This window comes from Microcaecilia unicolor, chromosome 11 (assembly GCF_901765095.1).
Source record: "Microcaecilia unicolor chromosome 11, aMicUni1.1, whole genome shotgun sequence".
Taxonomy (NCBI): Eukaryota; Metazoa; Chordata; class Amphibia; order Gymnophiona; family Siphonopidae; genus Microcaecilia; species Microcaecilia unicolor.
The window spans coordinates 64,565,672-64,590,456 of NC_044041.1; the positions used below are offsets into that span (position 1 = coordinate 64,565,672).

Genomic DNA, 24,785 nt, shown 5'->3' on the forward strand with positions numbered 1-24,785 from the left:
CAACTTAGTCCTAGTTTCATTTTATTTTGCTCATTGGGACACACTACATGTTAGTTGTCGCCAGGTGGCCTATGCAGCATGAACATTTCTCTGCAGTTTTCATAGGGTCCCTCCCTTCAGATTACTGCTTTGGTACTTCCCATCAGTCCAATCCTGGTCCAGTCCGGAGGGACGCTAAGGAAGGAGAAATTAGATTTTACCTGCTAATTTGCTTTCCTTTAGTCCCTCTGGACCGGACCAGGCCCCTCCCATGTTCTCTGTACTCTTTAGCTTCTTTTATTAAGTAGGAAGTGTATTCATTCCTTTACGTTTTGTGGAACAATACTATATATATACAGAACTTTACGTGGTCTATACCACTTCTCTGGTGGTTGCTGGTGAGCTCAATTGCTGGAATCTATCTATAAAACCTTAAATACGCCATACCACTTCTCTGGTGAGAGTTGTGGCTGAGCTCAGTTGCTGGAATATCTATAAAACCTTAAATATGATTTACCACTTTTCTGGTGAGAGTTGCTGGTAAGCTCAGTTGATGGAATATATATAAAATCTTAAGTTGGCCATACCACTTCTCTGGTGAGAGTTGCTGGTGAGCTATAAGACAAGTGAGCCATACCACTTCTCTGGGGAGAGTTGCTGGTGAGCTATATTATACGTGAACCATACCACTTCTCTGGGGAGAGTTGCTGGTGAGCTATTTTACATGTGAGCCATATCGCTTCTCTGGTGAGAGTTGCTGGTGAGCTATAGTACAAGTGAGCCATACCACTTCTCTGGTGAGAGTTGCTGGTGAGCTCTGATACTTGGCATTGCCAAGTGCTTTGTGGCTGCTAGGATTCCATACGGCACAGAAGGTCTTCCTTTCTTTTCTGCTTTGTTATTCAAATACTGAGGCTAAGGTCACATGGCCAGGGCTCCTATTGGCTCTCTAGAGTCAGAGTTTTTTCTCAGTCTCCACCTGCTGGTAGGCGAGCACAACCCATCAGTCCAATCCTGGTCCGGTCCGGAGGGACTAAAGGAAAGCAAATTAGCAGGTAAAATCTAATTTCTCCTTCCCCACTTCTTACATCACCATCACAGATGATAAAAAAACAGCCCTCCTGTCCTCAACCTTTCCAACATTTACCATCCCCCTTCTACTAGCAACAGAACAGCTGTTGTAGTGTGGTGTGGTGTGGTGTGATGTACATCCTATATAAATGTCAACAGTTGGGCAGAGACACAAGCATCCTAGTATTTTAAAAATATGATACCCCATTCCTCAGGTGTTCTTCCCACCTCCCAACCTCCCCTGAAACTTGTCCTGGGCTATGATCACTGTTTAACTTCCTCTCTCCTCCCTGCTTTAATAGTGAGACAAACTAGGAATGCAGCCTTCAGAACAGTCCCAGCCCACCCAGGAAACTGAAGATTTGCCTCAAGAACTGAATTGGTGCCCTTCCACATGGCAGTGTATAGCACAGCACTATCACTTTTCCAAGCTAAAGGTAGCATATGTAGTATAAAGCAGACGAGCATTGATATCAAAGTAACAGGCTCAGAGGAAATTTTTTTTCTTGGCGATGCCAGACCTAGCAATCAGCTAAGGTAGCAGTAACAAAATCCCTGCCAGACTGCAACATTAGACTCATATGGATACAGGTAAGGAAAGGGTAAGATGCAAGTAATGACAAAGTAAATTGTGTGATAATGCAGAGGAAACTGGGATCTCCCATTCAGGCATAGAATGAGATGATGACTGGGTAATCTTCACTCTTTTTCTAGTGGGGGGCACTTTAGACAAAAGTCACAGTGTGAGAGTGAAGACTATCATCAGTTAAACTGAACAGCACACTAGGCATGGGGGAGGGTGCAGGGGTGTAGCCACAGGTGGGCCCAAGCCCACCCTAACTACCCCCAATCTTTTTTTTTTATTTGCATGAAGTCTTTATTGACAGTTAATACAAGTATCAAGACACATAAAACAAAGTGAACCGCACATTACGGTCCAGTCCATCGCAACAGAATTCACTGTATTGCATTTTTAACCGCTCACTGTAAACATTCTGGAACTTCAATATTTTATAAACTTATTTTGTTTTCCATATCCCCCTCCCCGATCTCCCTTCTCCTTAACCCCCCCCCCCCCATCAGGGCTCACACTGTTTTGACCTTTGGCATCATTTAAGTTCTACATGAAGGGTAAAAGGTTCCCAGATAGAACGCTACCTGTTCATCTGATTGTGCCGCTCCGCTAATAGCCTCTCCATCTCGCAAACATGCCTCAACTTGTGAAGGCATCTTGCTATCGGTGGGGTTGATGGCTGTTTCCAACAGGATGCTATTACAACTCTGGCTGCGCACGTGGCATACCGCAGCAAAGTTTGCTGAGTGGAGGAAAAGCCCGCCGCTTTTGCAGAAAATAGAAAAAAGGCAGGGTTCCATGGGATCGGGCTTCCCAGCCACCTCTGCAACCTACTGCGAATCGTTTTCCAAAAAGCTCGTATTTTCACGCATGGACTATCCCCAATCTTAACATCCGTTGCTGCCTTTCCTCCTGCTGGTCCAATCGTACAGGATAGTTACCTGCCTCTTCCTGCTCCTCCCTGCCGGTGCCTGCAGCTTTCTTGGGCCGTCGCTGGCAGCGATTCACACAGGCATTTGCGTCCAGTCCTCTCATGCAACTTCCTGTTTATGCGAGGGCTGGATGGATGCAGCAGGGGGAAATGCCTGTGTGAATCACTACGTGATGGCCGCCCCCCCTCCCCCCCCCCCAAAAAAAGCTGCAGGCACAGCAGCAGTGACAGCCCATTAAAAAAAAAAACTGCAGGCATAGTGGCAGTGGCAGGGAGGAGCAGAAAGAGGCAGGCAATGCTCTCAGATGGCCAGACCTGCAGGAGGAAAGGCAGCGAGGGATGTTGGATTGGGGCAGGCAGAAGTGCTGGACTTGTGGGGAGAGGAGGGGGCTGCAGGGAAGGGACAGTGCTGCTGGGCTTGTGGGAGGAAGAGGGGATCTGGATGGAAGGGAGAGAGCTGCTAGACATGAGAGGGCTGGAGGGAAGGAAGAGAGCTGCTGGACATGGGAGGAGGGGATCTGGATGGAAGGGAGAAAGCTGCTGGACATGGGAGGAAGGGAGAGAGCTGCTGGACTTAGGAGGAGGGGATCTGGATGGAAGGGAGAAAGCTGCTGGATATGGAAGGGGCTGGAGGGAAGGGAGAGAGCTGCTGGGAGGAACAGAGCTGCTGGACATAGGAGGAAGGGGTGGAGGGAAGGGAGAGTGCTGCTGGAAGTGGGAGGAAGAGGAGGGGACCTGGATGGAAGGGAGACAGCTGCTGGACGTGGGAGGAAGAGGAGGGGGCTGGACAGAAGGGTGAGAGCTGCTGGATGTGGGCAGAGGGGATCTGGACGGAAGGGAGAGTGCTGGACATGTGGAAGGGAGCTGAAGGGAAGGGAGAATACTGCTGGAACAACACAAGGAGGGAGGGAACGGAAACAGATGATACCAGACCAAGGAGATGAAGGAAAAGGGGATCAAATACTGAACCTACAGTGGGAGGAAGGGAGGGCTGGTGGGCAGGCAGGCAGGGAAGGAATCAATAAAGCAAACCAGTTGCTGGAAAGGGAAGGGAGAGAAGATGGATGGGGTAGGGTCAGAGAAGATATTGATATATTGGGACAGATGGGAGAAGCTGGACAGGGAAATATTGAGACACAGAAAAGGAGATACTGAACATGGAGGAAGATAGAGGTACAGAGATGGAAGAAGATGGATAGTGGACATGGAGAGAATAGAAATAACAAATGGGTCAGAGACCCTGGTGAGCAAGTTAAGAGAAGAAAGATGGATGTAGAAACCAGAGACTGGGACCAACTTTATTTGAAAAATAAAATGACCAAACAAAAAGGTAGAAAAAATAATTTTATTTTTCTATTTTGTGATTAGAATATGTCAGATTTGAAATGTACATCCTACCAGAGCTGGTGTTAGATTTGGTAAGCTTACTAACAGGATGCACACTGGTGCTAGGTATAGCAAACTTACTAACAGGCTGTACCTTCCTTCCAGCTGGCCTGGGGTTCTCTCTGGCTAGGGGGCCAAATGCAGTTGCCATAGTTGTACCATCTCTTGCACATGTGCTACCGTTATATTTTGCACAGTTTAAGAGAAAATGCATCTCTGAGTGGAGGAGTAGCCTAGTGGTTAGTGCAGTGGACTTTGATCCTGGGGAACTGAGGGCCAGATGCACTAAACTTAACGAGCAAGCAGTAAACCCTGGCATGCACTAAAGGCTTCTCCAAGCCATTTTGCGATCACGGTAGCAGCTAACGAAAACGGAATGCAGATGAGCAAATTAGTATTATAATGTGTAGAAACCGTATTGTAATGAGATGCACTACCGTTTTCCGATTGCCTAACCATGGAAAATCTAACGAGAGGTCTGTACCTCTCGTTGGGGCGGCGGGGGATTGAAAAACGTCTATAAATGTAACAAATAAACAAATCGGGGAAAAAAACGTCCAAGTGCTCGTCAGGGATGTCCTTTATGGACGTCCTTCACTCAAAAAAAAAACCAAAAACCCACCTTTAAGCCTTAGAGCTGGTTATTATTTGTCTTGTTTAATACTGTTGCATTAAAAATTGTGTTCCCATAGATACTAATGGGCAGCGAGAGATGGTCCAGGAGGAAGTACCGGAGCCCAAATTGTTTGATTTTTAATCCGGGCTACTTTTTTTGTTCTCTGCATGTTTCCGCCAGATAATAAAATGGAGTTATCATGATTTCTAGAGACACCAAAGGCAAATAGTGTTTAGCGCTCTGCTTCAAAAAAGACGTAATTTTTGGAAGTCCTCCCCCCCCCCCCGCAATAATAAAAACGCGTTGTGATTGGCTCAGAGACTTCCAGGTCTCTCAGCTGAGTGAAGCACGTCCAAAAAGGAAATTTTTATTATGGGGGGGGGGGGTGGGGGGGAGGACGTTCAAAAAGGACGTCTTTATGGTGGACGTCCTCAACTGCACTCTCCTGCTAGGATCAAGCTGCATCGGAGCCTTCCTGAAGCAGGCCGTGGAGGGGGTGAGCAGCACGGAGTCTTCCTTTCGGGCAGCACAGAGGCGTATTTGGCATGCACAGAGCAGCTCAACTGGCCGACTGTTTACCGATGGAATAGAGAATGCAAGTGAGCTACAATGAGCAGCTCATTTGCATTCCTTTTCCTTGATGCATGCTCGTTCCTTACCGATTCGCTAAGGGAATTGGTAAGGGAAGGGCTTTAACGAGTCTTTAGTGCATCTCCCCCTGAGTTCAATTCCCACCGCAGCTCCTTGTGACTCTGGGCAAGTCACTTAATCTTCCATTGCCCCTGGTACAAAGTAAGTACCTGAATATATGTAGACCGCTTTGAATGTAGTTGCAAAAACCTCAGAAAGGCGGTATATCAAGTCTCATTTCCCTTTCTCTGTGCTGTGCTACATGCAAGGTCTGGCCTCTTGGGATTTCAATTTAATTTGTTTATGGTTTGTGGTCACTTATTCTGTATTTGGCATTTGTGTTCTGTGTGTGTGACCAAAGTATTCTGTTAGCATGAGTTCAGTTTTCTTGATTAAATATATTGATATTTTAGGGCCCCATTGTAATATTTAGGGCATAATTGTGGGAAGCATATGTGTGTTGGAGGACTGTGGAGGATGAAAGGTGCACTCTCTTGTATTTCCCCTAGCTCTCAATGTGGCCTGCAGCCACTGAGGCCAGAACTGCTACTCCCATTAAAGTTATTGGGAGCGGGATGGTAGGGGTAGGGGCGTGAGCAGGGCATGGGTGCATCAGGTGGCAGGTGTTTCTCTAGTGCCCACCCAAAAATTACCTTCTGGCTACGCCACTGGGAGGGTAGAATTCCCTTCCAACCCTGGTGCCTTCCCCCTCTGATGATGTGGTCAGCTTAACACACATTTAGAATGACTTCTGTAACTAAGAGTCTACTCCCCCATCACTCTTTTCCTAAGTACATATTCCCTTCCTTCCACCACATTTCATTTTCCATGGATTCCAGCCCATTGCCTCCCCCCATGTTGTCCCTAGATCATCGCTACTGTATACACTTCTTCATCCCAACCAGTCTCAGTTCCCATTCTAACCAGTCAGCCTTCACCATCCTGTCTCTATCCTCAACCCCTTCAAGCTGGCTCTCACATCGGTTTTTTAATCCTCCCTTTATTTTCTGCAAAAGCTTGTGGGCTTCTGAAACAGCTATTTCATTTTCTTCCAGCACTGTGTGGCTTCTGTGAGTTACTGCATGGTGCTCTGTTTTCTTCACTGCTCTTGAGAAAAGCATTGGAGTTTGGTTCAGACTTACAGAAAGCCACACAGCATAAGTAGAAATGAGAACAACATATGGCTGTAACACCAGCAGCAAGTCTCAGGACAAAGTGGAAGGCGTATGTATATGGGAGAAGAATCAGGGGGCCACTACTGGCTCCTGGACCTAGAACTGAAGGGCAGAGATGGTGGATTTAGCTCACATCTTTTTCAGTTTTATTTTACTTTTTTATTTGGCTTTACCTCACACTTTTTCAGTAGTGGCTCAAGGTGAGTTAAAATGGTATTTTTCTCTTCCTAGAGGGCTTACCATCTAAAGGGGTGTATGTAGAAAGCGTCCCATATGATTACTGCAGGATAACAATGTAGAAAGGGTTTCCTTAGCGTCCCCCCGGACCGGTCCAGAGCATGACTGATTAGTTGTGCACGCCTTCCAGCAGGTAGAGACTAAGAATTCTGACTCTACAGAGTGAGCCAATAAGAGCCCTCACTAGGCAGAGAAAGATCCAGTAATCTCAGTCTCCAGCAGGTAGAAGGTGGTGAGCCCTTCAGTCTCTCTCAATCTTTCTTCTATTTCTTAAACTTTTTCAGGGGTTTATTCCCTTCTGTGCTCCTGGGGCTCTTGAAACTGTTTCTGTGGAGGCTGTGGTCCATGGGGATCTGTGTCCAGCCTCGGGGGGGTGTCACACCCGGGTGGCTGGATCCCTCCCCCTCCAATCCCCAATCCTCCCTGAGACAGCATTTGGTCTGCTGTTCTCTGTGTTGCCTTAGCCTCTTCAAGGGAACAGTGTCTAGGCATGGAGAGGCAGCCTATTAAAAAAAAAAAAAAAAACAGCTGTAAAGGAAAGAGAAAGCTGTGTGGCTCCTTTAAGAGCACTGTGTAAGTGAGCATACCAGCTCTCCTGCTGTAGTGTGTTAGATGCCTTCTCCTTATTCCTCCGGCGTTCTCTGTGTAAAAAAAAAACAAAACAAAAAAAAAACTGTGCCGCTGTTTCCCTTTAGCTGAGATGGCTGACAAACTTCGCCGATGTCAAGTCTACCAGCACTGCGGTTTGGGAGCAAGCGGCTGTTGCAAATACTGCACGGCCATCAATGGCTCATCAAAGGCAGGTATCACGCTTGCTATTTCACCGGCTAAGGCAGCGGGGAGCAAAGATGCCACAGTCCAAGGAGAAATCAGCAGTCCCAATTTCGGCGGGAACCGCCGCCATTTTGTCTGCTCCGGCTGGACTGGTGGAGCAGCCCTCTTCTTTGCCGCCTCTTTCTGACCAGTCTTTCCCTGGTGCCTTCGGGGTTGGCTGGATGGTTCCCTCCGGAATTCTTGCTGTAAATATATAAGGCATTCATGTTGCAGCAGGCTAAGCCATCTCCTGTAGCATCGGGGAAAAGGCTTTCAGAAGGACAGCTGGTGGCTGCTAAAAGGTCCAGGAATTCCTGGACCATGGAGGAAGGTCTGTCTGATCCAGATCTGGGGATGCCGGCATTAGAGGAGCAGGATTTTTCCCAGGCAGACAATTTAGAGGAGGATTCTGCTCAGGGGGCTTCAGCAACGGATCCTTTTGTACCTGGGGAAGATCCATCTGTCCTTAGGATCTTCCATAAGGAGGATTTACAGGAGTTAATCACTTTCGTCTCCCCCACCTTACGCTTTGAGGACGATGAATCCCCTGCAGCAGAACCTCATAAGGTTGATCTCTTGATAAAAAGGGTCCATAAGCCAGGTAGGACCTTTCCTTTGCACCAAGACATCAGGGATGTCATTCAGGCTCAGTGGGACGTTCCTGACTCGGCCTTTAGACCTGCTAAGTCCATGATCAGTCTCTATCTGGTCCTTGAGGCTGACAAATCCCTCTTGAAACCACCTATAGTGGATGCGGTGGTATCGGTTGTCACTAAAAGGAATACGGTGCCAGTAGATGGAGGGTACAGCGTTGAACGTTGTACATGACCGTCGTTGTTGAAGAGCAGCTTCGATGTCTCTGCCTTGGCGGTGCAGGCGGCCATCTGCAGTTCCTTAATGGCTCGAGCCTGCTTTAGATGGTTGGAGAGAGTGCTTGATAGATCTTCGGACAATTTATCGGCCATTGATGCTGAGGTGGCGAAGCTCGAAATGGATTTGGCATTTCTAGCTAACGCTCTGTATGATTTCCTGTGGGCTTCCGCCAAGTCGATGGTCCTTGGGCTAGGAAGTCGCTTTGGCTTAGAGGCTGGGCTGCGGATACAGTCTCTAAGTCTAAGCTCAGTAAGTTTCCCCTTAGGGGTTCCTTGTTGTTTGGAGAAGACTTAGATAAGCTAGTCCGCAGTTTAGTGGAGACGAAGGTCCCGAATCTTCTGGAAGACCGAAAGCTTCTGGCCACTGTCTGTTTTTGGGTCGAGGCCGGGGCCATGACTTTCGCCATTTTAGATCTAGTAAGACGGCTCCAGTTCAGCGATCCCCGTTTTTTTCCAGAGGAATCAGTCCTTTCGGAGAGCTTGCAGAGGGGGCAGGGACTCGGGGGCTTCTTTCTAGTCCACTGCCTGTCCTTCACAATGAGGGTGTCCGGGCCCAGCCTCCAGTTCTCTGGAGGTGGGCCCAGATCATCACTGACCAGTGAGATCTGGAGGTTATTCGAGAAGGGTATGCCTTAGAGTTTGCACGTCCTCTGTGCGCCCGGGATTACCTTAAAGTCTTGGGTTCCTTGGCGGCAGCAATAGAGGCAGTGCCATGGGCCAGAGCACACATGAGGTCTTTGCAAAGGTCCCTTCTCTCCAGGTGGTCACCGCAGATGGGCTCTCTCCTGCAGAAGTGACCTCTTCCAGCACAGGAGAGGAGACATCTGCACTGGTGGCTCCGATCATCCAATGGCCAAAGGGATGCCTGTGGAGACCCCGCAGTCGGTAGTAGTGACAATGACGCCAGCCTCTCGAGCTAGGGAGCCCACTGCCAGGGGCAGTATGCCCAGGGGCGTTGGTCGCTGGAGAAGTCCTCTTACTCGATCAATCTACTGGCAACCAGAGCAATTCGTCTGGCGCTCCAGTCGATCTCTCCTCTGCTAGAAGGCACATCTGTCCACATCATATTGGAGAACACCACAGCCACGGCCTATGTGAATCGGCAAGGAGCAAGAAGTTTGCACTTGGAACAGGAAGCAGCTCAGCTAATGACCTGGGAGGAGACACACCTGGAGGCCCTCTCAGCAGCGCATTTGACTAAGCGGGCACATTTGACTAAGCGAGGTTATTCTGCGAGTGTCATTTCCACCATGCTTTGGTCCCGACGTCGCTCCACTTCTCTTAATTATATCAGGACCTGGAGAGTGTTTGAGGTGTGGTATGATGTCGTGTTTCTCCTTTTTGGGTCTCGGTGGCGCAAATTCTAGAATTTTTGCAACGGGGCTTGGAGAAAGGTCTGGTGCTCTCTTCAGTGAAAGTTCAGGTGGCGGTCTTATGCTGTTTCAGAGGGCGTATCCAAGGAAAGTCTCTTGCTTGTCATCCAGATGTGGTCAGGTTTTTAAGGGGGGAGCAAGTATTTTGCGGCCTCCTTTGTGGACAATATTTCCCTTGTGGGATCTTAACCTGGTCCGCTCTGTGCTCTCTCAATCTCCCTTTCAGCCTTTATCGGCCTGCACTTTGAAAGATCTGACTCTCAAGGTAGTTTTTCTGGTGGCCATTGCTTCAGTTCGCAGAGTGTCGGAGTTGCAGGCTCTTTGTCACCGTTCTCCGTTTTTGGAGTTTGCTAAGGATCGGGTAAGTTTTGTGTCCAATTCCTTCCTTTCTTCCCAAGGTTTTATCTTGCTTTCATCTATCTCACTCCATGGTTTTGCCTGTTCTGGGCTCTTCTTCCGGGTCAGAGAACAGTGTCGCTTGAAGTGTCTCAAGCGTTATTTGATGGTTACAGAGGAGTTCCGTCAGACGGATCGTCTGTGTTGATTGGAGGTTCTCAGAAGGGGTTCACAGCCTCTAAACCCACTCTTTCACGATGGCTTAAGGAAATGATATTCTCAGCCTACCTCCTGGCAAGAAAACCAGTTCCCAAAGGACTGAAGGCTCATTCTACTAGGGGGCAGGCAGCTTCTTGGGCTGAGCGTTTTCTGGAGATTTGTAGTGCGGAGACTTGGTCCTTGCTGCATTCTTTTTCTAAACATTACAGATTGGATGTACAGACTTGTCAGGATGCAGTCTTTGAGGCGCAGGTTCTCACAGCGGGTTTGCTGGGGTCCCGCCATTAGTTTTACTGCTTTGTTACTTCTCATCTTGGCCAGTCCGAAGGGAAGCTAAGGAAGAAGAAATTAGGTCTTACCTGCTAATTTGCTTTCCCTTAGTCCCTCCGGACCGGCCCAGAACCCTCCCATTATTTGCTGTCTGTTGGTTCCATTTGGAAAGGTAGTTTCTTAGTGTTGTTTCGGGAGAGCTGTGTTGTTCGTTTACAATTGGCAAAAAAAAAAAGAAAAGAAACGCAGGTTTTCCTGAGATGCGCTTTGTGTCTATAGAACAAAAGGCACAGAAAGCATGTAGCACAGGCTTCTTGTATGTCTGTTGCTGGTGGCTGCTCAGGTTCCCAGAACTTGTTCCTTTCTTCGCCTGCTTTGTTACGGTTTACTGGATCTTTCTCCAGGCCTGCCGAGGGGGGGGGGGGGGGGCAGGGGGGACAAAATTCTCCAGGCCCGGGCCTCCAAGGGGGGCCCGGCGCCGCAGTCCACAGTCTCACCCACTCGCCCTCAGCTCCATCGACAGCCCCTCTCCATCTGCCACCAGGCCTCGTGCATTCAAATCGGCAGTGCCTCACCTCCATGTGAAAGCGCAGCGGCAGATCGCCTCCCTTCGGGCCTTCCCTCCCTGTGTCCCGCCCTCATCTGATGTAACTTCCTGTTTCCGCGAGGGCAGAACACAGGGAGGGAAGGCCTGAAGGGAGGCGATCTGCGCTGCGCTTTCACACGGAGGTGAGGTGCTGCCGCTTTGAATGCAGGGGGCCCGGTGGTGGACGGAGAGGGGCTGTCGACGGGGCTGGGGGGTTGGCAGGTGGAGACTGGGGACTGTGGTGCCAGCGGCCTGAGTGGAGATGGGGGGGGGGGGGGGCCTGAGGCAGCGGTGGCATCAGGTGGGTGGCCTCCGGGGGCGGCCTTGCCCCAGGCCCAGTTCAGTCTCTCGGCGGCCCTGTCTTTCTGTGCCTAGCAAGGGCTCTTATTGGCTCACAGTCAGAATTCTCAGTCTCCACCTGCTGGAAGGCGTGCACAACCCATCAGTCATGATCTGGGCTGATCCGGAGGGACTAAAGGAAAGCAAGTTAGCAGGTAAGACCTAATTTCTCCTTCACTGCCTGAGGAACAAATATAGCGTGTGCTAAGGTTTAGTAAAAGTGCCCCTAACTGCTAAGAAGCCCATGGGCATAAAAAGGGCTTCTTAGAATTTAGTGCGTGCTAAGCTTTAGTAAAAGAGCCCTTTAGATGCTCTCCAGGGACAGGAAATTATACATTGTACCAGAATGTAACTTGCCTTAGCCTACAACTACAAAAGTGAGTTAAATCCAAAATCCATTCCCTTTCCTTATAGAAGCCAGTCTAAAGCTAGATTGGGTGGTTTCTGGGAATGTTTAAGTCTTCATTTTATTTGAAAGGATGAAATTTATACTTTAGCATTACCTGGAGGTGCCACAAAATACTCCTCAATCTTCTGTTGGGCATTTGCAAGCAGCAATTCAGCATAGCTGCCCCTTACTACTTCATCATCTTGGAGACACAGACACCTGCAATACAGAGGTAACAAAGATTTCTATCCTCTGGTTCCAAGGACCCTTAGAAGTAGAAGCATAGTTACAAAACTTGGATGCCGCCTAAAATCTTTTTCACCCTGGCTCTTGAAATTATTGTACTATTTAACTTAATACATCATTTGGTTTTGCTATTTCTTTCTTACCCAGCTTTTTTCCCTGTTTCTCAGTAGTGGCTCCTCTAGTCAGCCCAAACCCCAGCTCCAGTGGTGACTTTTAGCACAGCCCACAACAAACGTCATTCTCTAATGTTTAAGCATGGTGGTGTCCATCTTATTTCTAGGAGAAGGCAATCCTATTTTAAGAATATCCAGGCTTCCCAACTTTTTTGATGTGTTGGGGTTTAAAGAGCCCCATACTGCTGACCAAAACCCTGTTACCTGTCCTCCAGTACCGAGACCAGTGGTTCTACCCCCGTGGTGTCAACACCATGAAGCTCATCAGCAAATTGGATTGCTTTCCCTAGACGTTGCACACCCTCCTGATTCCGAAAATCAACTAATGCCAGATGCTCCAAATGATCAATCATCTCCATGGTTACTGTGGTTTTCTACAATAAAATCATAGAAATATGGTTAAAAGATGCAGGTAGACAAATTTCAACACACAGCATGGAAGAAGGTCAGCAAGAAAGAGATATGCACAGCTATATACAGAGCAAGAGAGAACTTATACCAGATCAAATGTGCATTAGTACTTAATGGTAAAGATATAGTTCTCCGAGGACAAGCAGGCTGCTTGTTCTCACAACTGGGTTGACGTCCACGGCAGCCCCCACCAACTGGAACAAACACTTCGCGGGCGGTCCCGCATGCAGGGCACGCCCACCGCGCACGCGCGGCCGTTTTCCCGCCCGTGCGCGACTGTTCCCGCTCAGTTTTTTTCGATTCCGCACTAGAGAGAGACGTGTTACCGTCTCTCGCGGTCAGGCCCGGAAACCGGATCGCGGCCTAGCCGCGAATTTTCTCTCCTTTTATCGTGCGCGTTCGCGCTTCTTTTCTTTATTTTCTGTGTTTAAAAAAAAAAAAAAGAAGTTGGTTTGTCCTCTCGTCGTCTTAGCCGCGAGGGCGCCTCGTTGTGGCCTTGTGGCGGCGCGGTCGTTTCTTTTTCGGGTGTGCTTTTCACCGCCACCATTGACGACTTTGACTTTGCCGACGCGATTTTTCTGTCGATGTCCTCGAAGGACCTGAGTGGATTCAAAAAGTGTGGTCGGTGCGGCCGGCAGATCTCGCAAACCGATACCCACGCTTGGTGCCTCCAGTGCCTTGGCCCGGAGCATAATACCAAGACGTGCACCTTGTGTCTCGGCTTACGGAAGCGGACACAGGTGGCGAGGCAAGTTCGTCGGGACCAACTTTTTGGAACTTGCGCCAGCCCTTCGATGTCGACATCGATGGCATCGGTGTCGACAGCCGGATCTTCGGTACCGGTACCGATGTCGACGAAATCGACACCGACGATGGCATCGACCCCAGGAGCACAGGTACCATTGGCCCACCGGCAACGGCGGGGGTGAGCGGCCGCGCGGGCAGTCGGCCCCGGCCACTCCCTCTACCCAGGGCCATCGGGACCGAACCCTGTCAGACCCGATCCCTCGAGGCCGGGGGGGGGGGTTCTACCTCCTCTTCATCTCTGCCACCGAGTGCCGATAATGGGCACCGAAAGAAGACCAAGAAACATCGTCATCGGTCGCCCACGGCTCACGGGACTACTAGTTCCGGCGCCTCCAGAGATGACTCAACGCCGAGGAAGCGGCAGTGCCGAGAGGAGCGTTCCCCCTCGGTCGAAGAGGTGTCGCTGCGTCCGTCCATGGGTGCTTCGGTACCATCTCCTGGACCCGAGCAGCTTCCAGCATCGGCACCCGCACCGGCCCCTCTTCCTTTCCCGACAGCGGGCCTTGACGAGTGCCTCCGAGCCATCCTTCCGGGGATTCTGGAAGGGCTGATGCGCCAGGCCTTGCTGGCGGCGCCGTTGATGGAGGCGCCGGCGTGCTCTAGCCCGATGTCGAGGCCTCCGACACCGACGCCGCTTGCGGTACTGGTGTCGACTGCCACGCAGGTGGAATCCCCGTCGATGTTGATGGAGGGAGCTTCATCCCCGCCGGCACGGGAGTCCACCGCTCGACGCCATCATCGAGGACGTGGTTCCTCGCATTCGAGACGGGCCCGGTTCAGGTCTGAGCTGCAAGAGCTCATGTCCGACACCGAGGAAGAGGCCTCGTGGGGGGAGGAGGAGGACCCCAGATATTTCTCCTCAGAGGAGTCTGAGGGCCTTCCCTCCGACCCCACTCCTTCACTGGAGAGGAAGCTCTCGCCCCCTGAGAGCCTCTCCTTTTCCTCCTTCGTCAGGGATATGTCTATATGCATTCCCTTCCCCGTGGTCTCTGTGGATGAGCCGAGGGCTGAGATGCTCGAGGTCCTCGACTATCCATCACCACCTAGAGAGTCTTCCACGGTACCGTTGCACAATGTCCTCAAAGAGACACTGCTTCGGAACTAGCTGAAGCCATTATCTAACCCCACCATTCCCAAGAAAGCGGAGTCCCAATACAGGATCCACTCTGACCCAGAGTTGATGCGGCCCCAATTGCCTCATGACTCGGCGGTCGTGGACTCTGCTCTCAAGAGGGCACGGAGTTCGAGGGATACCGCCTCGGCGTCCCCGGGGCGGGAGTCTCGCACTCTGGACTCGTTTGGGAGGAAGGCCTACCAATCTTCCATGCTCGTGACCCGCATCCAGTCGTACCAGCTCTACACGAGCATTCACATGTGGAACAATGTGAAGCAACTGGCGGACCTGGTCGATAAGCTCCCTCCGGAGCAGTCCAGGCCTTTTCAGGAGGTGGTCAGGCAGCTGAAGGCGTGTAGAAAGTTCCTGTCCAGGGGTATACATGACACCTGTGATGTGGCATCTCGAGCTGCGGCCCAAGGTATAATGATGCGCAGACTCTCCTGGCTGCGTGCCTCTGACCTGGACAACCGCACCCAGCAACGACTGGCGGATGTCCCTTGCCGGGGGGATAATATCTTTGGCGAGAAGGTCGAGCAGTTGGTGGACCAACTACACCAGCGGGAAACCGCCCTCGACAAGCTCTCCCACCGGGCTTCAGCATCCACCTCTACAGGTGGACGTTTTTCCCGGGCCAGGCAGGCTGCGCCCTACGCCTACAACAAGCGTAGGTACACCCAGCTGGCCCGAAGGCCTCCTCAGGCACAGGGACAGTCCCAGCGCGCTCGTTCCCGCCAACAGCGTGCACCTAAGCAGCCCCCTGCGCCTCCACAGCAAAAGCCGGGGACGGGCTTTTGACTGGATCCATGGGAACATAGCTGCCATCAAAGTGTCCGTACCGGACGACCTGCCGGTCGGGGGAGGTTGAAAGTTTTTCACCAAAGGTGGCCTCTGATAACCTCCGACCAGTGGGTTCTCCAAATAGTGCGGTGCGGATACGCCCTGAATTTGGCCTCCACTCCACCAAATTGCCCACCGGGAGCCCAATCCTTCAGCTCCCATCACAGGCAGGTACTTGCAGAGGAACTCTCCGCCCTTCTCAGCGCCAATGCGGTCGAGCCTGTGCCACCAGGGCAGGAAGGGCAGGGATTCTATTCCAGGTACTTCCTTGTGGAAAAGAAAACAGGGGGGATGCGCCCCATCCTAGACCTGAGAGGCCTGAACAAATACCTGGTCAAAGAGAAGTTCAGGATGCTTTCCTTGGCCACCCTTCTACCAATGATTCAGAAAGACGATTGGCTATGTTCCCTGGATTTAAAGGACGCTTACACTCACATCCCGATACTGCCAGCTCACAGACAGTATCTCAGATTCCGCCTGGGGACACGGCACTTTCAGTATTGTGTGCTGCCTTTTGGGCTTGCCTCTGCCCCACGGGTGTTCACGAAGTGCCTCGTGGTGGTCATGGCGTATCTACGCAAGCTGGGAGTGCACGTGTTCCCGTATCTCGACGATTGGCTGGTCAAGAACACCTCGGAGGCAGGGGCTCTCCGGTCCATGCAGTGCACTATTCACCTCCTGGAGCTGCTGGGGTTTGTGATAAATTACCCAAAGTCCCATCTCCAGCCAGTCCAATCTCTGGAATTCATAGGAGCTCTGCTGAATTCACAGACGGCTCAGGCCTTTCTTCCCGAGGCGAGGGCCCATAACCTCCTGTCCCTCGCTTCCCAGACCAGAGCGTCTCAGCAGGTCACAGCTCGGCAGATGTTGAGACTCCTGGGTCATATGGCCTCTACAGTTCATGTGACTCCCATGGCTCGTCTTCACATGATATCTGCTCAATGGACCCTAGCTTCCCAGTGGTGCCAGGCCACCGGGAATCTAGAAGATGTCATCCACCTGTCCCTCAGTTGCCGCAATTCGCTGCACTGGTGGACATTTCAGACCAATTTGACCCTGGGACGTCCATTCCAAATTCCGCAGCCCACGAAGGTGCTGACAACGGATGCATCTCGCCTGGGGTGGGGAGCTCATGTCGATGGGCTCCACACCCAGGGACTGTGATCCCTCCAGGAACAGGATCTGAAGATCAACCTCCTGGAGCTCCGAGCGGTCTGGAACGCACTGAAGGCCTTCTGAGATTGGCTGTCCTACCAAATCATCCAAATTCGGACAGACAATCAGGTTGCAATGTATTACGTCAACAAGCAGGGGGGCACCGGATCTCGCCCCCTGTGTCAGGAAGCCGTCGGGATGTGGCGTTGGGCCTGCCAATTCGGCATGCTTCTCCAAGCCACATACCTGGCAGGCGTAAACAACAGTCTGGCCGACAGACTGAGCAGAGTCATGCAACCGCACGAGTGGTCGCTCCATTCCAGAGTGGTACGCAAGATCTTCCGAGAGTGGGGCACTCCGGTGGACCTTTCACCTCTCAGACCAACCACAAGCTGCCTCTGTTCTGTTCCAGACTACAGGCACACGGCAGACTAGCGTCGGATGCCTTTCTCCTCCATTGGGGGACCGGCCTCCTGTATGCTTTATCCTCCCATACCTTTGGTGGGGAAGACCTTACTGAAGCTCAAGCAAGACCACGGCACCATGATTCTGATAGCGCCTTTTTGGCCCCGTCAGATCTGGTTCCCTCTACTTCTGGAGTTGTCCTCTGAAGAACCGTGGAGAGTGGAGTGTTTTCCGACTCTCATTTCGCAGTACGACCGAGCTCTTCTGCACCCCAACCTTCAGTCTCTGGCTCTCACGGCCTGGATGTTGAGGGCATAGACTTTGCTTCGTTGGGTCTGTCTGAGGGTGTCTCCCGTGTCTTCCTTGCTTCTAGAAAGGATTCCACTAAAAAGAGTTACTTTTTCAAGTGGAGGAGGTTTGTCGTTTGGTGTGAGAGCAAGGCCCTAGAACCTCGTTCTTGTCCTGCACAGAACCTGCTTGAATACCTTCTGCACTTATCAGAGTCTGGCCTCAAGACCAACTCAGTAAGGAATCACCTTAGTGCGATTAGTGCTTACCATTATCGTGTAGAGGGTAAAGCCATCTCTGGAGAGCCTTTAGTCGTTCGATTCATGAGAGGCTTGCTTTTGTCAAGGCCCCCTGTCAAGCCTCCTGCAGTGTCATGGGATCTCAACGTCGTCCTCACCCAGCTGATGAAACCTCCTTTTGAGTCACTGAATTCCTGCCATCTGAAGTATTTGACCTGGAAGGTCATTTTTTCTTGGTGGCAGTTACTTCAGCTCGCAGAGTCAGTGAGCTCCAGGCCCTGGTAGCTCATGCTCCGTATACCAAATTTCATCATAACAGAGTAGTACTCTGCACTCACCCTACGTTCCTGCCAAAGGTGGTGTCGGAGTTCCATCTTAACCAGTCAATTGTCTTGCCAACATTCTTTCCCAGACCTCATACCCGCCCTGCTGAACGTCAGTTGCACACATTGGACTGCAAGCGAGCGTTGGCCTTCTATCTGGAGCGGACACAGCCCCACAGACAGTCCGCCCAATTGTTTGTTTCTTTCGACCCCAATAGGAAAGGGGTCGCTGTCGGGAAACGCACCATCTCCAATTGGCTAGCAGATTGCATTTCCTTCACTTACGCCCAGGCTGGGCTGGCTCTTGAGGGTCATGTCACAGCTCATAGTGTTAGAGCCATGGCAGCGTCAGTGGCCCACTTGAAGTCAGCCACTATTGAAGAAATTTGCAAGGCTGCGACGTGGTCATCTGTCCACACATTCACATCACATTACTGCCTCCAGCAGGATACCCGACGCGACAGTCGGTTCGGGCAGTCGGTGCTGCAGAATCTGTTTGGGGTTTGAATCCAACTCCACCCTCCAGGACCCGATTTGTTCTGTTCAGGCTGCACTCTCAGTTAGTTGTTCTTCGTAGGTCAATTTCTGTTATACCCTCGCTGTTGCGAGGTTCAATTGACCTGGGTTCTTGTTTTGAGTGAGCCTGAGAGCTAGGGATACCCCAGTCGTGAGAACAAGCAGCCTGCTTGTCCTCAGAGAAAGCGAATGATACATACCTGTAGCAGGTGTTCTCCGAGGACAGCAGGCTGATTGTTCTCACCTACCCTCCCTCCTCCCCTTTGGAGTTGCGTTTTTTTCCTCTTGCTTGTCATTCAACTGAGCGGGAACGGTCGCGCACGAGCGGGAAGACGGCCGCGCATGCGCGGTGGGCGTGCCCTGCGTGCGGGACCGCCTGCGAAGTTTTTGTTCCGGTTGGTGGGGGCTGCCGTGGACGTCAACCCAGTCATGAGAACAATCAGCCTGCTGTCCTCGGAGAACACCTGCTACAGGTATGTATCATTCGCTTTCAAAGCAGATCTAATTATATTATGCTCTGACAACCCCATTTGCAAAATAATCTGCAGCAAGGTAGACACCTTTCTCTGTAGTCACATGATTTATTATACACTCATTGCAAGTTAGACCCAAAGGTGGATCTACAATTAAAGACAAAAATTACGATTTTCTGGAAAAGGCTTAAAGAATCTCAACAAATTCTGCCTAAATGACAACATACCCTACCTTGGTACTAAGAAAATCACATTAATTTGTTTCTAAATCACTGTATAGGTGTGACTGCACTCCAGACAGGGGCATAGCTATGGAGGACCACGGGGGCCTGGGCCCTCAAATTTTGTCTGGGCCCCTGGTTTGGCTGGCAGGGGTCCCCAACCCCTGCCAGCTAAAGCCTTCTTCTGCGCCGGTCTCCGACGCAGCCGCGTTCACTGCCCTGCTCTTCTTTCTTCTTGCTGCTCCTGTGCACGCTAATGCTCCTTTACGTGAAACTAAGAAGGAGCATCCGCGTGCACAGGAGGAGCAAGAAGAAAGAAAAGCAGGGCAGTGAACGCAGCTGTGCCGGAGACCGGCAATGAAGGAGGCTTCAGCAAGCGGGGGTTGGGGACCCTGCCAGCAAAGGTATTTGCGAGGCAGGCGGGGGGAGGGGGAGGGGGGGGTGGCGGCAGCAAGGCGTCACTCAAAATGTGCCCCCAACCTCAGGCTCTGGCCCCCTCCCACCGTAAGGTCTGGCTACACCCCTGACTCCAAGAGCACTTCAAAAACTTCTGCCTTTGACACTCATTTTAGAAGCATATATGCTTATAAAACAGTGGAATTTACACGTGTAGATTAGCTGCATGTGAAACAGTAATTTCAGCACCTGTAGATGACTAGGATTAAAGAATGATGCCTCATCCCCACAGGCCCTGTCCCCCGGTCCTCATCTTCACAAGCTTCAAACACATGATTTTATATTTAAATCTTTTTATTAAAATATAAAAGGAAACAATATTCTGTACAACTATTGTTTGTAAATCACAAACAGAAAGCAACAACAAGCAACTGAAATAACCTCCCCACCACCACCCTCTACCCTTCCTACCTCCAACAATATCTGACTTCTACTACCCAAGAAAACCTAATCCACCTTGTTAAAATGTCCAGAGGAACAAAATAGAACCCACTTTGTATGCCCTAGGCGGGGGGGGGGGGGGGGGGGGAATATGCCCTATGAAGCACTGTTATGATTTTTTAATCTGTGGATGATTAATAAGTAAGGCTGCAAGTTAATTGCAGTTAACTATGCAATCAATGTATTAATCGCTAACCGATTAAAAAAAAATCGTGATTAAACAATTTGATTGCACTGCAGCATCTCCTGCCTCCTCTAAACGTCTCTTCCCGAGGAGTCATGTGATGCTAGGCGAAGGGAAGGTCGCCGCTTGATAGAGCTCAGAGACCCCTCGTAGAACAACTTCCCCTAGCGCTGCACGCATCTGCAGAGAACCCACGAAATTGAGCTAGAAAGGCACGGGAAACTTCCCCGGTGTGAGCAACGGCTGGCGAGCTGTGATTCGGGTCGGAATGGCCACAAAAATCAGCCGGAAAGACAGCGCACGGAGCCGCACGGGCGAAAACAAAATGGCGGAGATTGGCGCGTCTAGCGAATCGGTGAGTTCCGCCTGGGCAGCAGAGATAGCCGCGGAGGTCTCCGCTTTATTAGAGGCATCCGTCAACAAAAAATTACAGAAAATCTCAGATCAAATAGTGCAAATGGACGGCAAACTAGAAAGCTTACGCACAGATTTGACTGGGTTTCAGCAGAGACTGTCGGACGTGGAAGATCAGTGCCAGCAAAGTGAAAGCAAGCAAGAACAAATGAAGGAGCAATTGAACAAACTGGAAGCTAAAGTAGAAGATCTTGAAAATAGATCACGCCGGAATAATTTAAGGCTGGTGGGGCTTCCGGAGTCAATACGCGAGGTAGAGCTGCGGGACTTCCTTGAAACATGGCTGCCCAAGACACTAAACTTACCTGGGTTGGAGAAGGAGTTAAAAATCGAGCGAGCACACCGGTTGGGCCGTGCTGGACAGGACTTAGAAAGACCTCGTGTGATAATATGTAAAATTCTCAACTACACCCACAAGCAAGAAATATTGCGAGCATGGAGAGCGAGAGGCAAGGTGCAGTATGAGACCCGCACTGTCCTTTGTTTTCAAGACTTTTCAACTGCAGTGGCAGCCCAGCGCAGGCAATTTGTGGAAGTGTGCAAGAGCCTGTATGAAAAAAGAGCTAACTTCGCTCTGATGTTTCCAGCCAAACTAAGAATTCAATACAAGGGCAAACAACACTTTTTCAGCTCACATGTGGAGGCCTTGCACTTTGCTAATAAAATGGAGCAGAGACCGGAGGATGGGAGCGAGGCCACAAGGATCAGCAGCCCACCAGATCAGTGATAAGGAGGTGATAAAGGCTTGACTGGAGTAAGCCCAGAGAAAACAAGGAGACATGAAAGCAGAGGAAGATAGAGTGGACATTGAACACATACAATGCTGGCAGGACTGTACAGTAAGGACTGTAAATAAATATAGAATCCTTGAATACATGCAGGTATTTTCTCGGCCCATGGAGGGATTTACACCAAAGTTTCCTGTATCAAAGGCTGTGTCTAAGTTTAAGTATAACAGATGTAAATTTAAGGCCAATACTATATATACTAGGAAGCAGGACTGTATAATGTTAGAAGTTCATAATTAATAGGGGGTGAAACATAAAAATCTAGAGGTCAGCGCTGGGGGGAAAAGGGGGGGGCGTGACTCGTTCTCTAGCGAGAACCACAGGACAGGAAAGGAAGGAGTTTAGAGGTGGTGAAAGGGGGGGAAAGGAGAAGGGAGGGGAGGGGGGAAGGGGAACTATGGAAAAGAGTTACGGGAGGGAGGGGTTTTTTTTTTTTCTTCTTCTTCTCTTTATTTCTTCCCTGTTTGTTTTGATAGTTTCATATGGCTCTCAACTGCAGGTCAAAGAAAGGAGGGTGCCCAGGGGCTAGGGGGCGCTCTTCAGAGTGCGAAAGTTATCAGACACTGTTATGGTTATAAAACAAGAGGCTGAACTCAATTAGGTTGATATCCTGGAATGTGGGGGGGGGATCTCCTCGCTTGTGAAACGTACTAAAGTCCTGCAGGCTTTGCAGAGACAGAAAGCTGACATAGCATTCCTCCAGGAGACCCATCTCTCCAATAACGAGCACAGTAAATTTCAGAAGGGTTGGGTGGAACTGGCAGTAGGCTCGCCAGCACAGGGAAAAAAGGGAGGAGTGTTGATATTAATTCGGAGGGGCCTGCAGATGCGAACTAAAACAATAAAACGAGATGAGGGAGGCAGGATAGTGATAATGGAAGTAGAAATAGGCACATCTTCATATATTCTGTGCAATATATATGCACCCAATGTGTATGACAAGAAATTCTACAACAAATTATTGGAACTGCTGGGCTCCTACCAGGGGGGCAATGTTATACTCGGAGGGGATTTCAATATGGTGATAGACCCTGAGATAGATAGATGTGGCAAATTGGGTCTACAGCATAGATTTCAATCAAGAGGGGTGCCTTTCCTCTGCTCAGCCCTCAACCTGATAGATGTGTGGAGAGTATTGCATCCTTCGCAGAGGGACTATACACACACCTCCAGAGCGCACTTGACTCAGTCCAGTATAGATTATTTTCTCATATCCCCAGCACTGTTTTCTCAAGTGCCAAAAGCAGAGATAGGCCCATGCGAGATTTCGGACCATGCGATGGTATGGTTTGAACTACAGGTTACTGGAAGAGGGCTTGGGAAGGGAGGGTGGAGATTCCTGTTTGAACTGTATAGAGACCCAAATTTTAAGTCCTTTATCAGTGAAAAATGGCAGGAATTTCAGCAATTTAATGGAGGTCACAGACATGAGGTGGTACTATACTGGGAAACAGCCAAAGCAGTAATGAGGGGGGAGGTGATAGCCTACAGAGCTAGAGCCAGGAGAATGAGGGATAAAGAGATCCTACGCTTGGAAAGAGAGGCTCGGGTGAGAAGGAAGAGGTTAGGGGAGGAAGTAACGGACGAGAACAAGAAGGAGTTGCTCATAACTCAGAAAAACCTAAACGAGCTCCTCCATCAAAGAGCACAAAAAACGCAAATGTATTATAAATACCAACTATTTCAATATGGAAATAAAGCAGGCGCACTATTGGGCAGGTTAGTGCAAGGGAAGAAGGGGCCCTCAAGGATCCTACAAGTGAAGGATGGAGGAGGGAACCTCATAAGGGAAACCGGAGATTTAGGGAATTTTTTATGGCCCTGTATGCAAAACCTACCGATATTGTAGAAGACAGTAACCTATATTTAATAAACCAAAATTTGCCCAAGATCACTGAGGAGCAAAGAGAGACTCTGAACAATCCTATTGAGGAAGGGGAATTGATGCTGGCCTTACAGCAAAGTGACTTGCATAAGGCGCCAGGGCCAGACGGATTCAATATAGCATTCTATAAGATCTTACAAGAGCAGGTCACACCTCCTCTGTTAGATTTATATAACCACATGATCTCAACTGGGACAATGCCAGACTCCCTTAACATAGCAAAAATTATATTATTACGAAAACCTGGGAAGGATGACACTGAAGTTAGTTCCTACAGACCAATCTCCCTATTAAATAGTGATCTTAAATTATATGCGAAGATCCTGGCTAATCGACTGGCAAAGCTTTTGCCTTGATTAATAGCATCCCCTCAAGTTGGGTTTGTGCAAGGGAGAGCAGTGGCAAAGAATGTGAGGGCTCTATTGGCATCCTTGGAGACAGTGGAAAGACAGAAAAGGCCTTCTCTGGTTGTCAGTTTTGACGCAGAGAAGGCCTTTGATAGGGTGGTGTGGGGCTTTCTATTTGCGGTACTGACTAAGATGGGCATTGAAGGGGCTTTCCAGGATGCGATAGGAGCACTATATGTAAATCCTCAGGCATAATTATGGATCAACGGGGAACAGTCACCTTTATTCCCGATCAGGAGGGGTATGAGACAGGGGTGTCCTCTCTCGCCCCTACTATTCGTCTTGGTATTAGACCCATTGATCAGGGAAATTCTGGACCACCCAGAAATAGAGGGGGTAAATTGGGGACCTGAAGGGTTTAAGATTTCTGCTTTTGCAGATGATTTATTGGTCCGTCTAACACAACCAAAAAGTTCGTTGGAGGCCTTATTAGAACTTTTTAGGGAATATGGGGATTTCGCCAGTTTTAAAATAAACTATTCAAAATCATTAGCGCTAGCCACAGATAATAGCGTGAGGCAGATGTGGGGAGCAGAGTTCCCACTACGATGGGCATCAGAGTCCCTCCAATACTTAGGAGTACAGATTCCCAAAAAAACATCGGAAATACATTTGATGAATATCGGTAATAGGATTGCAGCTTTGAAGGACCGATTAGACGGATGGGGAGTCCTGCCACTTAATCTGCATGGGAGAGTACATCTGTTTCGTATGGTGGAATTTCCACGATGGTTATACTTATTTCAGGTACTCCCCATACGATTACGGGCTAAAGATATAAATCAAATCTTCAAATATGTCAGGAAATTTATTTGGAGAGGGTCAAAGCCAAAACTCCCTTTGAAGTTAATGATGGGGTCATGGAGAGAGGGAGGCATTGGATTACCAAACCTCCGCCGCTACAATCAGGCTAGTCTACTCCGGCACCTGGGTGATTGGTTATTAGATAGGCAAGATTACACCCCCCGCAGCTTGGAGCAGGAGTGTTTCAAACCATACCACTTATATTTCTTGTTACAATGCCCGAGCCGACAACTCCCGTCACGGGTAAGCAATAGCATATTGGTAAGACCTTTGAGACAAATGTGGAGAGAGTTAAATGAGATCTGGGGGCTAGCGGCGGACGTAACAGATCTTCTGCCTTTGCAGGGCAACCCACAGTTTTCACCAGGTACGGAGAATAAAGTACTTTGTAGGTGGGCAA

At 49.9% G+C, this 24,785-nt stretch overlaps 1 protein-coding gene across 1 annotated transcript in view; it reads right to left on the bottom strand.

The window, feature by feature from the left end:
- Positions 1-24,785, bottom strand: part of GATC (glutamyl-tRNA amidotransferase subunit C) — a 77,271-nt gene that overhangs the window by 11,217 nt on the left and 41,269 nt on the right. Inside the window, exons 3-4 of the mRNA XM_030218137.1 lie at positions 12,419-12,588; positions 11,911-12,014 (exon numbers count right to left, since the gene is read on the bottom strand). Coding sequence (XP_030073997.1) covers positions 11,911-12,014; positions 12,419-12,588 — 274 coding nt within the window. The remainder of the gene's footprint in view (positions 1-11,910; positions 12,015-12,418; positions 12,589-24,785) is intronic.